At 43.7% G+C, this 20,423-nt stretch overlaps 1 protein-coding gene across 4 annotated transcripts in view; it reads right to left on the bottom strand.

Annotated features, from left to right (window-relative positions):
• Positions 1–287: 287 nt before the first annotated feature.
• Positions 288–20,423, bottom strand: part of RAB4A (RAB4A, member RAS oncogene family) — a 47,304-nt gene continuing 27,168 nt past the window's right edge. The window contains exons 2-8 of one of the 4 annotated variants that reach the window (XM_047702455.1): positions 20,088–20,168; positions 17,777–17,891; positions 12,885–12,947; positions 11,163–11,317; positions 9,863–9,958; positions 5,738–5,872; positions 288–1,331 (exon numbers count right to left, since the gene is read on the bottom strand). In XM_047702455.1, coding sequence (XP_047558411.1) covers positions 5,757–5,872; positions 9,863–9,958; positions 11,163–11,317; positions 12,885–12,947; positions 17,777–17,891; positions 20,088–20,168 — 626 coding nt within the window. In that variant the 3' untranslated portion in view covers positions 288–1,331; positions 5,738–5,756. Of the gene's footprint in view, positions 1,332–5,737; positions 5,873–7,120; positions 9,783–9,862; positions 9,959–11,162; positions 11,318–11,396; positions 12,818–12,884; positions 12,948–17,776; positions 17,892–20,087; positions 20,169–20,423 lie in introns of those variants that run through there. The other 3 variants (XM_047702458.1, XM_047702454.1, XM_047702456.1) reach the window with 3 other exon arrangements.

Genomic DNA, 20,423 nt, shown 5'->3' with positions numbered 1-20,423 from the left:
TAAAACAGATACGTACTATTTTCCTCCAAATCACCTTCCAGAGTCTGTGGTGCCGCTGTGCTCTGTTGACTCCGTCAAACAACAAAAGCAGTGGGCAGCTTCTAACTGAAAGGCAATGAAATCTCCCAGTCTGCAGCTAAAAGTCACAGTGAAAGAACATACTGAAGGTGAAGAATGCTTTTTAACCTTTTAGCTTTAAATAACACTGTATTCCAACTTTAAAGAAAAGTTCTATTATATACTTTTTGCATTGACATTTTAAAATATCAGAACAAGTCTTTGTAATATAATATAATATATATAATACTTCAGTACATCTTAGGTGAATTAAAAACATGTCAACTTGATAACTGTAGTAAGGCATTTAAGTATTCAGCAAAAGCTATACAGAAATTTCTTAATGAGTGGTATTCCTTTAATATTGACTTGATTTAGTGGGTTTCCTTAAAACAAACATGAAACAATAAAAGACTTAAAAAAGAGGCAGTGACATCATACACTGAATCCCAGGAAAAGCACAGTTAACAAACAATGTCTTCCAGCGGGGGACCATCAAGAGCAGCAAACCGGAAACACGGGAGCAGCCCTGGATTACATCGTCCGTCACACTTACGAACAGCCAAAAGCAGAACGGATCTCCCGGTCTAGCGCCTAAAACACAGCGGGTCCTCAGGCTATGCTTCCCGAACTGGTCTGGATGAAGATACTTTAAAGTCGGCAAAGTACTGGACAGTGTAAAGTTCATGGAAACACTCCATGTTTCATTTTATCTCTGTGTGGGGGTAACTACTGGTCTAGCATTTCAAGGGCAGATGACGTAAACACTTGGCGGACGGTGGCAGGCGGAATGATGTCAGCGCTGCGCTGGCCACCGAGGCCAGAGTTTGTGAGTGTCAGGTCGTAAATGTAACCAGCTGTACGTGACACCCGACATGATGATCCAAGTACACCTCACCACTAACATATGATTAAGAACAACAACATCTTAGACTGCACTTAGGGCAACATTCTACCATGCCCTACGTCAGATACCATGCTGTGGAGACGTGATTCACTGGAGCATATATACGGCACACAGAATTGTAACCAAAAGTGAAAGGGAAATATGGAGGAGAAAATCTTTACATACATGTATACACCTCACGGGACCGTCCGTTTAATGAGATTTATTACTATCTGATTCGCTGTGCCACATCTATGAGCTTGCGTAACACCCCGGATCATTTTTCTTCGCACAAACATCTACTTCTGTATAAAGTAGAAAAAGATGGTGGTAAAAAACTTTTCTTCAAGGTCCAACAATTGTGTCCCAAATACCACTGTATGAACACCTAAAAAATATTAAGAACAATTTAGAAATATGCATAACTATAAATGTACAGACAAACAAAGCCTGAAGTCCCATAGGGACTCAGTGAATGTATCTTCCAACTTCACTTAAACCTACCTAAACCTGTTAGATAATGTGGTAGGTACGTTAAAAAAGTCCACTGCGGTAAATGCGAAAAAAAAAAAAAAGCTTTAGAAAGGTAAAATCTCCACTTGCAAGTTTTATAAATAAGCCTTCTATTTTATCAACAGACACATTTAAACTTCAACTTACCCAAAAGTCTCCTTATGGATACAAAGGCAGAAAAATCTCTATCCCAATTACTCCCTCCACCTATCATTCATCCTTCTGTTCTGACAAGAACCTAAAAATTTCCTATAAAGCTTAAATTCTTTCAAGCAGAACATCTTTTCTAATTGGTAGAGTTTAATCGACCATTTCCTGTTTGATCTGTTCTTTACTCCTCATTTTCTTCTTCTGCCTTCTTTTTGATTAGTTAGCTTAATTATGTATTTACTCCATTTAAATTCCTATGTTCGCTCATTAGCCAAAACTTTTTTGTCATGTTATTTTAGTGGTTGCGTTAGGACTTTTTTCTTATGAGGATTTTATATTTTTCCTATGAAGATTTTATATTTTTATATTTTCCCATACGCCCCTGCCCACACATGTGCAGAGCCCCCCCGTTATCGACATCCCAAACCAGGGAGGTCCGTCTGTTAGGACTGATGGAGCTCCACTAACACACAATCGTCATCGTCACCAGAAGTCCATTATTTACACCGTGGTTTCCTCCAGATGCTGGACAAATATACAATGACAAGTGTCTGTCATAGCGGTATTATACAGGGTATTTTCACTGCCCGAAATATCGTCCACGCTCTGCCTACTCACCCCTTCCATCCCCAGCCTGACAACCACTGACCTATTTGTTACTGTCACAGTTTCGTCTTTTCCAGAATGTCAGTGTGGGGACCATGCAGTACGGAGCCTTTTCTCCAGATGGCGTCATTCACTTAGTAATGTGCACTCACAGTTCCTCCACTGTCTCATGGCTTGAGAGCTCATTTCTTCTTAGCACCAAGTAACAGTGCACTGCTTGGATGTACACAGGTTAGTCTATCCATTTGCTGAAGGCCATCTGAGATGTTTCTAAGTTTCGGTAATTACGAATAAAGCTGCTATAAACATCCACATGCAGATTTTTGTGTTTTCTTTCCTTTTCTCTTTTTAAGCAGGCTCCATCCTCAACGTGGGGCTTGAACTCATGACCCTGAGAGTAAGAGTCACATGCTCTACCAGCTGAGCCAGCCAGGCACCCCAGATTTTGGTGTTTGCACCTCCTTTCAGTAAATACCGAGGCAGTGAACCCACTGGATCATGTTTACAGAGTGTGTTTACTTTGTGAGAAGCTGACCCATGGTCTTCCAAGGTGGCCACACCATTCTGCCCTCCCACCAGCAACGAGTGACCGTTCTGACCACTCCACATGCTTGCCAGCATCCGGTGGTGTCCGTGTCCAATATTTTGGCCATTCTAGTAAGTGTGTTATAGCGGTATTTCACTGCTGCTTTCATTTGCATGTCCCTGACGACGATGCCATGCAGTATCTTCGTATACTTGCTGCCATCTACAGTGTATGCCTCCTTCAGTGAGGCGTCCACTATAGTATTTGGCCCATTTTTCTTATTAAGTTGGAAGGGTTCTTTGTCTATTTGGATAATAATCCTTTATTAGATGTCTCTTAGAAATATTTTCTCCCAGTCTGTGGCCTGTCTTCTCTATCTCTCATTGTCTTTCCTCGAGAAGTCTTGCATCAGCTTATCAATTACGTCTCCCATGGATTGTGCCTCTGGTGTTGGTTCGAAAAAGTCACTGTCATACTCAAGGTCCTCTAGGTTTTTTTCCTGTTATCTTATAGGAGTTGAGTTTTATGTTTTACATTTGGGTCTATGATCCATGTTGAGTTAATTTGTGTGAAGGGTGTAAGGTAGGTGCCCAGATTTTTTTTTTTTTTTTTTTTAAAATGCAGATGGCCAGTTGTTCCAGCGCCTTTTGTGGAAAAGACAATCTTCACTCCATTGCCTTATCTGTGTTCCTTCATCAAAGATCAATTGACTATACTTATGTGGATGTATTTCTGGGCTCTCTATTCTGTTCCACTGATCTGCTTGTTTTTTCTTTCATCAATACCAAACGGTCTTAAGGACCACAGCTGGACAGTGTCTTTAAGTCCAGTGGCCACAGTCCTCCAACTTTGTTGTTCTTCCATCCTGTCTTGGCTCTTCTGGGTCTCTTGCCACTCCATAAACTGTAGAATCAGTTTGGTCTTCCTCATATAGATCTTGTACATATTTTGTAGGAATCATATCTAAGTATTTGCTTTTTTGAATGCTAATATAAACAGACTGATTTCAAACTGTACTTGTTTATCAGTGGTACACAGGAAAGTGACTGGCTTTTTACACTAACCTTGTATCCTGCTATCTGACCTTGCTGGGTAATTGCTTAGGCAGGAGTCTGTGGATTCTTTCAGATTTTCTATATTATAGATAACCATGTCACCTGTGAACAAAGACAGTTTCTTCCTTCCCTATCTGTATTCCATTTCCTTTTCTCATCTTATGCGTTAGCTAGAACTTCCAGTATGATGTTGAAAAGGACTGGTGAGAGGGGACATCCTTGCCTTGTTCCTTTCAATAATGGGAAAGCTTCAGGTTTAATGATGTTAGTAGTAGTTTTCTGTAGATATTCTTTACCAAGCTGAGGAAATTCCCCTCTATTTCTAGTTTACTGAGAATTTTCATCACGAATGTGTGTTGGATTTTGTCAAATGATTTTTCTCTTGACAGGATCATAGGATTTTTCTTCTTTAGCCCATTCATGTGATGGATTTTGGAATGGTGAACCAGCCTTGCATACTCAGAATAAATCCCACTTGGAAGTGGTTTATAATTTCTTTTGTACATTGCTGGATTTAATTTATTAATATCTTATTGAGGATTTTTGCATTTATATTCATGAGAGATACTGGTCTGTAGTTTTCTTCTAATGTCTTTGGTTTCAAAATTAGGGTAATACTGGCCTCATAGAATGAGGTAGGCAGCTTTCCATCTGCTTCTTTCTTGTGAAAGAGACTGTAGAGAAATGGTATAATTTCTTCCTTAAATGTTTGGTAGGATTCACCAGTGAACCCATCTGGGTCCGGTACTTTCTGTTTTGGAAAATTGTTAATCACAGGCTCAACTTCTTTAATTGATGTAGACCTATTCAAGTGGTCTATTTTTTCTTGAATTTTGGCAAATCATGTCTTTAATTAATTGGTCTGGTTCACCTCCGTTATCCAATTTGTGGGCACAGAATTATTCATAGTGTTCCTTTATTGTCCTTTTAATGTCTGTAGGACCTGCAGTGATGTCCCCTCTCCCATTTTTTATATTAGTAATTTATGAACCCCCTTTTCTTAATTAGTCTGGTTATAGGCTTATTGATTTTACAGATCTTTTCAAGGAATTAGCTTTGATTTTATTGATTTTTCTCTGTTGACTTTCTGGTATTAATATCATTAATTTTGGTTGTAATTCTTATTTCTTCTGCCTACTTTGGATTTAATTTGCTCTTCTTTTTCTAGTTTCCTATGGCAGACACTTAGATGACTGATTTTAGATCTTTCTTCTTTTCTAAGTATGCATTTAGTGCTTTATATTTCTCTCTAGGCACTGCTTACACAGCCTCCCCCCACATTTTCATAAGTTGAATTTCATTTAGTTCAAAATGTTTTTAATTTCCTCTTGAGACTTCTCCTTCGACCCAAGAGTTACTTAAAAGTGTGCTGCTTAACCTCCACATATTTTGGGTTTTCCAGTTATCTTTCTGTTACTGATTTCTAGTTTCATGCCACTGTAGTCCAAGAGAAGACATTGTACAATTTCTGTTCTTTTAAATTTGTTAAACTGTGGTTTTTTTTTTTTTAAAGATTTTATTTATTTATTTGACAGAGAGAGATCACAAGTAGACGGAGAGGCAGGCAGAGAGAGAGAGAGGGAAGCAGGCTTCTTGCTGAGCAGAGAGCCCGATGTGGGGCTCGATCCCAGGACCCTAAGATCATGACCTGAGCCGAAGGCAGCGGCTTAACCCACTGAGCCACCCAGGCGCCCAGTTAAACTGTGGTTTTGTAGCTCAGAATGTGGTCTATCTTGCTGCACATTCCACATGAGCTTGAGAAGCATATGTATTCCACTGTTGCTGAAATATCTAATTTTGAATTACCCACTCACCTCTCGGGTTCATAACGTCGCTGCAAAGAGGAATGAGAAGCTTCACAGTTAAGCGTGTGCAGGACTCCAGAGCGGCGGACAGAGTCTACGGTAAGAGGGCCAGCAGAGGCGATGTGACAAGAGCACCTACCTGGATACTCTGTGCTGCTCTAACAACCACATTCCTGAGCGCTTGGGGCCTGTGCACGACGCGGTGACCGCAGCTGTCTCAAGGCGGCATCCCCGTACTGAATACCAGAGCCCATTCTTTCCGGGTCCAGCTCACCTGAGGACCAAGCAAGTCTTCTTTAAAGAAAGCTTTCATGTTTCCATGATCCCCAAGAATATGTTAAGTGAAAAAAAACAAAAAACAAAAAAAACGAAGTGCAGAATGCTGTGTATAAACAGTTGTTTTGAATAATGAGGAAAAAATATACACGTTTTCTTTTATGGGCACAAAAATATCTTTGGAAGGACTGAGAATGGGGGGTGTCTGGGTGGTTCAGTTGGTCAAACGTCAGCCTTTGGCTCATGTCATGATCCCAGCGGCTGGGGAATGGAGCCCTGTGTTAGGCTCCCTGCTCATCAGGGAGCCTATGAGCAGGGAGCCTGCTTCCCTCTCTGCCTGCCCCCTTCCTGCTCTGCTCTCTCTTGCTATTTCTTCCAAATAAATAAATAAATACATAAAATCTTAAAAAAAAAAAAAAGAAGTGAGAATAACAGTTGACTTCAAGAAGGAGTTTTAGATAGCTCGGGGACAGGAGAGGGGTTGTAATGAAAGAAGACTTCCACTGTATCCACTTTTGTATTTTTTGAATTAGGAAATATATGAATATATTATGTATACAAAGATAAATTAATTAAAAATTAAACCACAAAGAGACCATTTCCCTTATCAGACTGGTAAGAACCCAAGTATGATAATGCACCCACCCTGTGGGCATGGCTTCTGTGAAAGAAGCACTTTCATTCATTGTAGTGGGATCATAAATTGCTACAACCATGCTAGGAGGAATCTGACAGTCTCTACTCAAGTTCCAGATGCATGTTCTTTGACCTGGCAATTCCACTTCTGGGAACTCATCCTCTACATACCCTTCACACAGGGGAAATGATATATAAAAGATTATTTACTGCACTATTTGTGACAGCAAAATGTTGGCAATACTCCAACATCCAAAGTAAACTGGTTAAATGATGGCAATACAGACAACTGATATTACACACACTCGTGTGTATATGTGCGTTAGCATACGCATGTATATGTACGGAAGTCTCTATGTGTTCATTTGTAATGATCCGTAGGTCCAGTAAGCAGAAGAAGCAAGGCATAGAATTTATAGTACACTAACTTTTGTGTTAAAAAAAAAAAAAAAAGGAGGAGGAGGGGGGTGCCTGGGTAGCTCCTTTGGTTAAGTGATTTCGGCTCAGGTCCTAACTCCAGGGTGGCGAGACTGAGCCCCGCATCGGGCTCCACCCTCAGCAGGGCGCCCGCTTCTCTCCTCCCCCAGCCCCTCCTGTGGCTCCTGTGTGTGCGTGCTCTCTCTAACCAATAAATAAGTCTTGAAAAAAAAAGAGGAAACAGTGGTTTTTGAATCATGTGAATGTACTGCCTATTCAGAAAATTTAAAGTACTGCTGAAAAATTTTAACTTACATCTGTATATTTTCTCACCTAGATGTAATTATGATTTTGATCTTTTTATCTTGAAGATTGTATATGCAGTATTAAGGAAGCAAGGTAATTACATCAAACCTCGTGCTAAGCTTAATAATACTCAACGCCAAGCCAATTTTAATAACAATGTTATGGAGTCTTTAAAAGTAACAGCTTTTCTGCAAAATTTAGTAAAAAAAAATCTTTTTTATTTTCAGATCAAGAAAATCCAGAAGGATGAAGGGTCCCTCTTTTCCATCTGGGCCCTCGACGCTCCCTCCCTGCAGCTCACCCCGCATCCTGCTGTCTGTCATCTCCTCTCCTTCCTTTCCACCTGTTTCTCTCTCTCAGCATCCACACAAATATTCTTCCATTACCAAAACCTCTTTAAGTTAACCCTTTGTACCCTACGCTACCATTACTTTCCTTCCAGAGAAGAGTCAACACTCACTCTGCCTTCTCACCTCCTCTTTGTTCCTCAATTGCTGTCTTCTATTTTCTTAATTCTACTGACGTTGATCTTGATAAAGAAGCCCAACGACTTCCTATTGCCCACCCCAGTGGGTATTTTTCTAGCTTAGTTCTTGGCTTAGGAGACTGTTCTCTACAGCATTTGATAGTGAACAAGTCTTTGACTGTCATTATTTTGGCTGAAATGACAGCCACTTTCCCCTGGTTCTTTCCATACATCTCTCTGACCCTTTCCTACTCCTCTTTTGTAGGTTCCTCCTCTTCTCCATCTCTCGGTCTCCAAGGTTCTGCTTTTGATCAGTGCTCTTCTCACTCTCAAGTGCTCTCAGATGATCCCGTTCCTTCCATAGTTTCAACTACTCTACGTACTGATGGTTGACAAATGCATACTGCCTGCCCAGACTTCTCCCCAGAGCTTATGAGATCATTCCATGGGCTTGTGCCAGTGGTACTGCAAAGGGAACACGTCTAGAACAGAATCATCTACATGCCCTTGACCCTGCTTATCCTCTGGTTTAATGACATCTCTTTACCAAGTCACCCACGTGTGACATCTAATTACCCCTGGCTCCTCATGCCTTCCTAACCCACCTCCTCACCACTCCCCACCCCCAAATCGACCGCCCTGTCCTACTATTCAGCATGAGTCATATGATGCTACTACCAAAATAATTCTGATTCATCTATATCTCTTTGTCTCTACTTCCACATCCTCCTCAAAGCTTTAATCAGTCACCTTTTACTTGGATTACTCAAAAATGCCTTAATTGTGCTGTCCTTTCAATCCTTTCTCAACATGGCCATTCACATATGTGATCTACCTCAAGTCCCAGCCTGACCACACTGCTCGCTGCTTAACATCCTTGAATAGCTTCCTGGCCTCTACAGCAGCGGTACTTAATCCTGGATGATCATTAGAATCAATCACATAAGAGGGCTTTTAGAAATGCTGATGCCTAGACCATACTTCAGCCCAATTATTCAGGATCTTGAGAGATGGTGCCTGGGATCTGAATTTTCAAGCATCCCAGGAGACTCTAGTGTACAGCCAGGGTACAACTCAGTAACCCACAAGATGAAGTTCCAGATCCTTGATGAGAATCACTAGCCTGGATGCCACCTCTCTCCAACCTTCTCACCTGCCATCCCCACAGGAGTCTCTCTGGTCCAGTGACTTTTCTTTCTGGTTACTTTCAAATCATGCTGTCCCCTCGGCAGGACTACCCCACCCCCTTAGCCAGCTCACTCTTCCTCACATTGTGAAAGACTGAGCTCAGCTGTCCCTCCTCCTGGAACCCTCCCAGACACTACCTCCCTGACCTAGCTAGGCAGGTCCCCCTTCTCTGTGTGATCCCAGGATCCTACGCACCCCTCAGTTATTATATCCACCACACTGTATTGTAATTATTTTTTGATGTCTCCTATGAAAGACAGTTTCCTGAGGGTAAGGATTATGATTAAATCATTTTTGTATCCCAGCACCTGACAAAGAACAGACATTCAGATATTTGATGGAATCAATTAAAAAGTAAATGTCTATATATAATTTCAGTAATATTTAAATAAAACTCAACTTTAATAAATGAACATTACATAGTAATTATCTAAATTTGGGTTATTTTAAATTTATTTTTACCGAAGCAACAAATACAACAATAATGAGACAGGTTATAACCTAGGCACACACTCAGTTAGCTTCAGAAATAAATTTACAATGCCCAAGCTGGAAGTATCCACATCATGCGTGTACCTGGAACTCCCTCAATCTCACCCAGGTGGTCCCCCATCACACCCTGGGACCACTGGCCCAGCAGGGCCAGCAAGCTCTTGACAGAGAGTGGACAACAACCCCACCTTCCTCCTCTAAGTAACGGACCCACAAAAGGCCGTGGTTCTGAAAGCAAACACATGCGGAAACCCTGCCCGTTCTCTTTCACCAATGGTGCAAGGAAGCCACTGGGAAAAAGGGGTGGGCCTTTGCCTCAGCCAAGCGGACGAGACCTTCAAGACCGTAAGTGGCAATTTTAGGTTGACAGGTGTAGAGAGGGTGCTCTTTGACCAAATCACTCCTGGAAAATTAAAAAGTGGTACTGTTGAGCTAGAGAGGAAAATATGCTGAAGAAAAGTTTATCAATGGAAAGCCTTTTACCTGATTCAATTTTGTTAAGTATTTTTCTCGCACATTGTACAAAGGCCTCTTCCACATTCTCCCCCGTTAGTGCACTAGTTTCCAAGAACATCAGCTCTAGAAGTGACAGCAAACAAAATGTGAAGCTACGTTTAGAAGGTGACCACAGCTCAAGTCCTGATGGCCTGCTGGGCGTTCTCTTCCCACAGCAGGCAAATGGACTCTATTACTTCAAAACCACATATTTCTGTAAATACAGCATCAGTAAATGTCAATACGTTTTTTTAAATGTTAGCAGAATTCTAAGCCCCTCTCAGCAGTGACAGGTGTCTCGCACTGGCACTCGTCGGTGAAAGATGCCGGGCTGGCCCGGGGCCCGCTGAGGAAGCAGGCTGCCTGGAGACGTCCAGTTGTCGACAGGAGACCAGAGTCTCCAAAAACTCTTCACGTCACCACAGATACAACTGACACGGAGGGGTGGCTATGCTGCAGCTTGTCATCCTGACGGTGAAGAGGTCCTCTCTGGATTCATACTTTTCTTACCCACCAGAGCGGTTACCAACCCAGTGGAAAGGCGGGCTCTCCTGGCTTCTGTACATCTAAATGGCTTCTTTACAAACTCACGATAGCTTACATTCTTCTCACATGCTTATTTTCTTAGCGTAAAACTGGTCGGTTTGTAAGAATGGAATTTGGTAGTCCTAGAGGCCAACTGAAAATCAATACTAGGATATTTTAATTCTTGACTGGTTCTAAAAATTAAAGTTCTTTAAAATGTCTGAACTCTGATCATTCTGTTACCTATAAGCAACCATTAATTTTATGTGTCATTCTCTCATTTTCTACATGGAAATTCAGAGAATTTTTGAAGGCATATAACCAAATGACTTAAATTTAATTGAAGTAAAATAAAACCCATAAGCCCAGTATTTCTGCCACTGCTTTCCCCTTCTATTTAGAGCTAATGTTCCACCAACTTAGCTGCAAATTACATTAGAAAACAGGACAGGACATCATGCGATTAGGGCCCCTTTAAAAATCATTACAAACTTCACTTCAGACCAAGGCCGGTGCTCAGACCAAAAAGTCATTATAGAGTATTAGTACACTGGTCTTTATCAACATCATGACTTCTGTAGGCAGAATGCCATACAGTGAAAATAGGCTAAAGACACCTAACTTCACTAAAAAACACCAGGAAATTTCACTTTTCTTGAGTACCATTTAATCTTAAAATTCTAATAATGTAAATTCAAAGCAATGTTATTACCCCCAAATCTGCCCATTTGAAACGCAGTTGTATAGGTAAAGGGTCACTTGCCATTTTCTTGAGCGAATCTGGAAGCTTCTAAGAAAGTAACTTCACGGTCGGCGTCCAGGTCCTTCTTGTTCCCACAGAGGATGATCACAATGTTCTGACTCGCTAGCATTCTGGCATCTGTTAACCAATTAGTAAGCGCATTGTAGGTTTCTCGGCTGCGTAATATAAGATTGTGAAAACGGTACATGTATTTTATAAGACCAGCAACTCTTTCCAGTCATTCACACTACTCACACGCCACTTTTGCACATGTCAGGGTAATGCCGACAAGCTTAAATTCAACGCAGGAAGCCTGAAGGCCCAACCACACACCATACCTAGTGGGGCTGGACTGTTCTGTTTCCAGAAAAATGAAACCGTGAGTCAGAGGTTTTGCTGTTTGTTTTTGCCCAGTCAAGGTGCAAAAGGAAACAGACATTCATTTACTCATTGTACAAATATTTACTGAGCTCTTAACTCTAAGCGCTGCTATGTGCAACATGGGTAAGCAAGACGTGAGAGCCAACCACTGCTGGTCACCAGCCGGTCACCAGTTCTGTGCAGTGCGGTGGTACTTTGTTTTGTAGGATTTATCACATTCTTTCTAAGGGCTCTGTGACATACACTGTAACTCGCTTTTCCATGAGAAACCTGAACCCAGAGAGTTAAGTTGCCCAAAGGCACAACGGCAGCCAGCGGCAGAGGCAGGACTTGCCCAGGTCTGTCGAACTCCAGGAGATCTGTTTTCAGCTCAGACACACCTGGGGATACGTCCGCCCTGCCGGCACCCCTTGACAGCCTCATGACCTCACTCACGAGCAGGCTGAGCCTTTCACCACCTGAGTAAGTGCAGGGGGACTGGGCCAGCAGCTGCCCATCTCCTGGCCAGCGTGCCTCATCCTGAACATGCAGACGGGGGGTGTGTCACAGCACAAGGGTGACCCTCTTAGCTGTGCAAGTTCCCACCCAGACAGCCACCAGACGATAGGGCAGAGATTCTGTTTTTCAGGTGGTGTCAGCAAACACTGAGATTGGCGCTGTCTGCTGGGACTTCTGCAAGGAGAATGTTCTATGACCTGTACTGTCCATTACAGCAACCACCAGCCACATGTGGGCACTGAGCACCTGAGATGGGGAAGTGAGAAGGAACTGAATTTTTAATTTAATTCGTGATATGTGAGTGACAGCTGCACACAGGACAGTGCACTCAGATTCTTAGCATGTGCCGAGAGCTTCACATTAACCAATTTAACAACCAGAAAATCTCGTGAGTGTAACACAATCAGCCTGACTGCATATAACAGGGAAATTGAAGTCCAGACAGCGAGAGCACCTTGCCCGAGGACATCACACAGCTACTGACCTGGAACTGAGACTTGAACCCAGGCAATCGCAGGGCAGAGCCTGTGCCCTCTAACGCTCATCAGTGTCCATTACTTCTACTAAATGACCACGTATAAGCTTCCCCCCTGTGAGCCTGGAGGAGTATGTCAAAGCACCGTGCTAAAAGACACACACCCCAGGAATGCTTTATGTATCTCGAACCTCACCCGCAGATTTCTTGACCGTGTAAGCAGGGGGAGGGCTTGTCTCCATCGCCTCTAAGACCCCAAACGAAAGGGCTGAGGGGATTCCAGATTCCCAGCCACACAGCACACACACGACACGCAGGTGCACCTCGGGAAGACGGGACTCGGGGAGCAGAGCCCCCAGCTGCATCTCCTGCAGGGGAGTGCACATTACCTGGTAATGTCATAGACGAGGAGAGCTCCTGCGGCGCCTCTGTAGTAACTTCTTGTCACAGACCTGAAAGGATCACACTGCTTTGACTTCCCGCCAATCGAGACCCTTCCTACTGAGCACCACCACCCATGTTTCTGGGTAGACCTCGACATAGGGATAGATGTTGCTTCAAACAGAAACGGTTCAGACATCTGAGTGTAAGGGGGCTCTTCTGTCTGAAATTATGTCACAGAAACGCTGGGGAGGTGGGGACGTTAGACTGAGACAAATAGGACATTTTCGAACAGGGAGATGAAGCTCTCGCACAGAACTTGAGGTTATCTTTGAACTTAGCGGGAGAGGAGAAGCACTCTGGAGAGCTAGGTGGCCACTAAGCGCTCAGCCATCCTACTCTGCTTCCTCTGGGGTTCCAGTCTCCCCCAGGCTCCTGCACAGCTGCCCCCTACTCTTTCCCAGGGGAAGTCCTCGGACGGGAATACGCTCATCTTCCAACCAGGAACCCACAGCCACCCCCGCCCCCCAGTACTTCCCTCCAGCCCCTCCCAGCTTACTACCAAGGAAAAAGGGCTTTACCTAGCTTACCTATCCGCACCGAGCGCCTCCGAGCATCTTAGCTGTTCTCCAGTCCTGCGGGTTAGTTTCACTAACACTTTCTCCTCTGCATTATCAGTCCCTCCCTCTTCATTAGATATTTTCCCCATTAGCAACATAAAATGTGCTCTGGTACCTCCCATCTTAAAATACAAGAAGATATGCAGCCCTGTCCTTCCAGAGCTCTTCTCTGGATCCAAAGTCCTCCAAAGAGTCATCTTTGCCTGCTGTTTCCCTCTCTTCCCCTCCTCTCCGGTGTCTGCCTCCCTTATTCCACAGCTCTGAGCCCAGCAGCATTTCTTGGTCCTCACCCTACCCTGAATGCCTCCCTCGTTCCACCTCTGCAGCCACAACGGCCTCCTCTCTCACCGGCCAGCTCTCTTCCTCGAGCTCTGGGTCACTCTTCCAGGCCTGCCTTGTTTGTACCGGAGCTCCTCAGTGCTGGGGCTCAGTCCTACATTCTCTTTCGTCCTCACACCTTGACTCCGATGTGCTCTTCAGCCCAGACTACTTCTGTAAGATCTGGCCATTGTCCCACCGTCTCCATATGACTGCCTCCTGAACATGCCCCATGTCACATTTGTAAGACAGAACACTTTGGTTCCCAGGCTGCAGGTCCATCCTGGTTTGGGGCGGAGGAGGGCACCACCAACCCTCTGTTTATACCACCAGAATGCTCCGCGTTTATCCTCGCCTCCTCTTTTTGCCCATCTCCATGCTGGACCCACGAGTCGGATCTGTCTCACAAACAGAACACAGCCTATATTGCGCAGGTCCTGCCATCTTCACCGGTGCCCATCATAATCCAAATCACTGAGTCTCCGGCTGGACTCCTGCAGTCCCCTGTGCCTGGTGGCTCCAATACCATGCATGTCCCCACTGCCACTTGTGTCCCTCGGTCCATTCTCCTGAGCAAGCCAATTCCTCATCAAGATCTACAATGCTCCCGGTGCTCAGGGGCTGGAGACTGAGTTCAGTCTCCAAGGGGCAACGATTTAATCAGTCCTGTTTACCTCCGGAAGCCTCCAAAAGAAACCCTAAATGATGGAGGTCAGAGAGCTTCTGATTCGTGAACCCTTGGAGGGAGGGGAGTGCGCCCACAGAGGGCCTGGGAGCTCAGCACTCAGCTCCCACAGCAGCGCCCAGTGCAGCTCTTCCATTTGGCTGCTCCTGGGTTCTGCCCTTTATGATGATCTGGCAGCAGTAAATACGGCGCTTTCCCAAGTTCTGTGAGTCATTCTAACAAACTGCTGGGCCTGGGAGCTGGGTCCTGGGGCCTATGACTGGTGTATGAAGTGGGAGCGGGTCTGCGGGACGGCGCCCTTAGTCTCTGAGGCCTGCTGCTAACTCCAGAGAATCAGAACTAGTTGAATTGTTGGCCACAGACTTGATGCTGGAGAACTGAAGAACTGGTATGGGAAACCCCGCCCCCCTCATTTGGTGTCAGAAAATGGGCACCACAGAACATTGCTTCCCTTCAGGGTGAGAAGAGAACTGGGGACCTTATCAAAAATAAACAGAAGGACTCATTACCACTTCGACACTTTGAAAAGAGCAGCTATTTTTAAATGTATTTTTAGCTCCTAAACTCCAAAGGCAGATAGGGAGCCTGAAGCTTCCCCTTTCCACCTCTAGACCGCTCTGCAGATGGGCACATGCTTTAAGAAATGGCAGACAGGCGCCACGTGAGGAGGACTGGATTGCGAGTTCTTCCTGCGGTTCCCTCTTCAAGTTGGAGGGAGGCTTCTTTTCCACATATGTGAAGAGGCAACTTTTTTTCTATTTTAGTTTCTAGAAACTAGCAGGTTTCTAGAGAAAGAGGTATGTAAGAGTTCTCCTCAAGAGAAACTAAGTTACACCCATGCTGAGTCGTTGACTTCACCGTCATTTATCTCACCTTGACACATGCCATTTGACAAATTATTCAGGTATACAAGCTAAATGCTTAAGAAAAGTACTTTTCTGAGGTATTTAATTTTCTCAAAGTAGTTTAAACCAGAAGTAATACAGCCACCTAGTTTGAAAAGCAAAGACTGCTAACGGGCCCAACACTGCAGTCTGCAGTCTCCTGTCGCACTCTTCCCTGGAGCCCCGCTCCCCAAGGCCATCTTCAGATCTGATTTCCTAAATGCAGTCATTAATGGAATACATGGTGAACGTCCATGTGCTACATTCTACCCTGGGCTTTGGAGAAGCAACAACAACAAAATACGAATGTGCCTACTTTCATGGATCTTAGTTTTGTCTTCCTGGTATTTGCTTCCATCTTTCTATAAAACGCTTGCGAAACCATTTGACTTATGAGTTTCAGGACTTACTGCCTTCCTGCTTTGACAAGAATCTAGCTCACTCGTATACTCCCAGCCCCTTCCCTGCATCTCCTCCTCCTCCTGCCGGCAGCACCTTTGCCTGACGGCCGCGCTGCCCCGTCCCGGCTCGCCTCCCCAGCCAGGTCCCCGGTTGGCTGGACTTCGCCCTCCTCTTTCAGCGTTTACTTCCTTGTGTTGACGAAGTATCTCCTCCTGTAACTTTCTAAGAATACGTGAAAAGCTGGCCTTTGTTTCCCCTATTCTTGAGTATCTATTTTTGCCTTAATTCTTCTGCCTTAATTCTCACACTTGATGGACAGTTTGGCCAAGCTTGGTGTTTCAGCTGGAGAGGAGTTTTCCACGCGGAGTTCGGAGGGCAAGGCTTCCGTGTCTTCGAGCTTTGGCAAGTTGCTGAGGAACGGTGTAATGCTAGTCCTCTTGCTAGTCCTTCGGTGGGACTGTTTCTTTTTTTCTTGGGATCTGTTTGCATCTTCAGTTCGTCCGAGTCCTCCACAATTTCACATGATACATACTAGCTGGGACTGTCCCCCACTCCACTCAGGTATTTGGTGTGAGGTGGGCCTGGTACATCGGGGATCTCATTTCTTTGGTGGAAAATTACAGTGAGTGGGCTGTTTTATTGGGGGGACCCAACACGTTCATATATTTGGCCTTTCCTCTGGAGCTATTCATTTTCTGGAGAGAAAAACCGTTTCCCTTGCCTGAGAACACATACACACCCAGATGCCGGCAATCAGGAAGAAGTGGGGAGAGGCTTGGGGTCGCAAACTTGCACAAATTTCCCTTTTCTCGTCCTTCTCTCATCCCTGCCCTCTGCTGGCCTTAGAAATTCTGAGTCCTGACCCTATTTCAACTCACACTGAACTTCTCCTCCTGTGGGTGCGTACACAGGCAGATATAAACACTTTAACCCTCCCTCTGCAGAACCTGAGGCTTCCACATCCTGACCTTTTCTGGGACTCAGCAGGAGGACGCGGCCCCCGCTTGCCGCCCTTCCCCCAGGACAGGCCCTGAAGATGCAGCTCCCTCCGCTTTCAGGCACTCAGCATCCATTCTGGATCACTGACATTTGTTTTTTTGCGGGGGGAAATCACTTCTTCATCATTATATACTCTCGCTTTCTAGGTCTTTGTGAGTAAATGCCATTTCAATTGTTTTATAGTCATTTTAGTAAGGGTTTGGGGGGAAAACACATTAAGTCTGGCTTGAATCCACAGTGTTTAATCAGTGGTTCCAGAAGAATAACTGTGATTAAAATTTTTTGAAGCAATTATTGACCATTTCAAATACAATATACACCTGACTTTAATGCTACCAATGAGAATGATTTTTACCTAAGTTTTAAAACTGCATATCTGTTCTGTTTTGACTTTGAGTATCTGTTCAAAAACCACAACTAAAATACTAATCCACTTCCCTGCTTTAGTAGTTACAGAATATTAAACATGTAATCTCATCTGCAGTGATCTGGGGTCATCTTTCCAAACACCAGTTATGACTTGTAGTGTAACAAAAATGTGCAGGACAGAATATTTGGTGGGATGTATATCAACCAACAGAACATGCTCTACTTAATATAAAACAAAACAAAAATGCCAAAAGAAGTTTTTAAAAATTCTCCTGTAAAAGTGAAGAGAAAAACTGCTGTCTATTACTTTGCCTTCATTTCAATCTAAAGTATACTGTAGAGTACACAATACCACACCCTCTAATGCACTCACTCGTCCCAAAGAATAAATCAGCCTCTACAGGAGAGTGCATTCACTCGAGAGACTCTAATGCATTCTTTAGTAAATCAATGCTGCATGGAGAAAACTTGACTTTTGGCTTGTCTTAAAGCTTCCGGAGGTGAAGTTTCTGAAATCTGTGCAGGGAAGGAGGAGACTATATATATGTATACATGAAGAGACTATAATTGGTCATTTCAAATCCAATTTTCAAATATTTTTATTACATTAGAGAGAAAGCTACCTGAATCGTTCTTGGCCTGCAGTATCCCATATCTGTAACTTTACATATTTACCACCAACATTTATTATCTTTGAACCGAATTCCACTCCTATTGTATGATTTGAGTCATCTTTGACTGAAAAAGAAAAAGAACAAGATATTTAATTTGAGAACATTAAAGAAACAGACTTATAGATTTAAACAAGCAAAATCAAGGGCTAAAGTCAATGGAAATGTAATTTACTGTAGCCTTTCATTTTTCCAGTGGTCAGCTGATAAGAAGCACACACTGTTTTAAACAGAATACACATACAGTTCCTACTCTGGAGGAGATGATAAGGCTCTTTCACAAAACCCCTAGAGGGAACCATCCATTGTAAAGCCTAGGCCTGGAGGTGGCCATGCCACAGACAGTCACAGCCACCTGTCCGCTGCGAGGGCTCTCACACGTGGAGACGGCATAAAGTACCTGGGGGCCAGTCTGAAGGGCCGACAGCCCAGTGAGAGGTCTGTCACTGAGGTGTGACTCTGTCAGTACTGAGGTGGTGACTGTCTCCACTACCTGAATGGATAACTATTCCAAAGAAATAAAAGGGAAGGAAAAGGACTGTAGCCCCCAAAAGGAACTTGATGGACACCAAAGATTAAAGGAAAAGGAGGAAAAGATAGACAAAATAAAACAAAACTGAATAACAAAAATTCTGAACACATCATAGCTGTTGAGTTTCCATGAATTTGCAGGTTGTATGACAGTAATTTGGAATGAATTTGTTGGAGAAGTCAATACTATCTCTACTGAGAGGCAGGTAAAAGGAGCAGCTCACTAAACCCACCTGGAATGAATGGTCTGTGAAAAAAGCCCTTGTGGGGGATGAAGTGCTGAGTTATCACTAATAACATGGCTACACAGCCCATGACTGACCTATACTTTTTAACCGTAGGGCAGAATCTAAGTGTGCTAGAAATCACCAATGCCACTTGAGGTGTGCTGAGTGTTTCCTGGGGCCAGGGGTGGGGGACTGACCAGTTAATACTGACCACACCAGCCTGTCCCAGAGGATGGGGAACTAGTGTGGACATTCTAGAATTCAAGCTAACGAGAAACCTCTGAGTAAAAGCATCAGAAGGTGATGGCTAAAGTCCAAGGGCGTCCTGATTACAGTACGGCCACAGGACCAATCAAGTGGAGACCTTCCCATCATGCATAGACCATGCAGACTAACCCAACACACATGTCGCCATGGTGAGGAGTTAGGGGTGGACTGTCAAGGGAGAGCTCGCCACAGGGAGTAGACACAAAGATAGGCAGGTGGGTTCTGCGCCCAATGTCCTCGGGGCACTTTTTTCTGAGATGCTACAGTGCAGTCTTGGCACCCTGTGAAGAGACCTGGACCACCCAATGAGGAAATACTTGTTACATTCACTGAGGATTGGCTCTGTGACTAGCCCGTGCGGGCTCCATGTCACGAGACAGAGGTCCAACAAGCTCTTGGACAATGAACACAGAAGTAGCAGAATACGTTCCTATAGTATTTTTCAAAGCTCCTTGCCAAGGACTCCCTCTGCTGTCTGTTTCCCCATGTGACCCACCACCACTTAGGTGCACATGCAGTACATGAAATTAATTATTTTTTGTGTCTTCACCCGATTGCTGTGAAATAGGTCATCCTCCACAATTCTTCCCATGATTGTAAAAGCACTGTTCATTTTAAGGGTCTTTCAACTTACAAGTCTTTGATACTACCTTGGAATAAAATATTCAACTTCCCTTACCAAAACAGTGTAAGTCAATGGCAAAAAGACAGGTCTGTGGTCAAAAGACCTAGACTTGAGTCTAACCAACTCTAGGGTACGTTCCCAAGGGCACACACCCAACTGCTCTAAACCTGTTTCCTAAACCTACAAAACAGAACTGATGACAATAACCACCTTCACTACAGTACAAGGCCACCAAGGACCCAAGAGGACTCTTATCTACAATGTACTATTCGGGCTTCCTGGGTGGCTCCCTGTCAGGGCAGGAAAGTCCTCTGTGGCCTTCCGCCTCACCATGTTGTATTTTGATATCTGGAATGTATTAGAGTATCTGGAAAGTGTACAGTATGATAATATATTGAACAATGAACCACCATAAAACAGAAATAACTTAATAAAAAACTCAGTCATACTGCTAGAAGCTTAATATAAACTTTTAATATGATTTTAACATACTTTTAAACTATAACTTTTTTCTTGAAATAATGTTCAGAAGTTTTGCTATAAACAAATTTGAGCAAGAGAGCACTCTCAGGGGAAGACATGCACGAAACACGGAGCATCTGATGTCACTTACATTTTTTTTCTATAAACTGATGAAGCAAACAAGACTTGCCAGTTCCTGCATTTCCAATAACCAAGAACTTAAACAAAAAATCTGAAAAACAAAAAGAGATCATGAAAAATAACTTTAAAACATGTGCTACAAATGTATCCTTAGACTATGATCAAAAAAAGTTAGCAAAATCTTACTTGTTAATATAACAGAAAAAAGAGGCAACTATTCTGTGAAAACAACAAAAAAACCTGTCAACTCATCTTTTCACCTTTTTGGTATGGGGCACATATGCCAACTCTCAGGGGTTTTCTGAACTCCACTCTTGGGAAAATTTCCTTTGATATGGGAAGTTTG

The sequence above is a fragment of the Lutra lutra genome, chromosome 14, assembly GCF_902655055.1.
Source record: "Lutra lutra chromosome 14, mLutLut1.2, whole genome shotgun sequence".
Lineage (NCBI taxonomy): Eukaryota > Metazoa > Chordata > Mammalia > Carnivora > Mustelidae > Lutra > Lutra lutra.
Note: the sequence above shows the minus strand (reverse complement) of the source record. Positions and strands in the feature narration are given on the sequence as shown.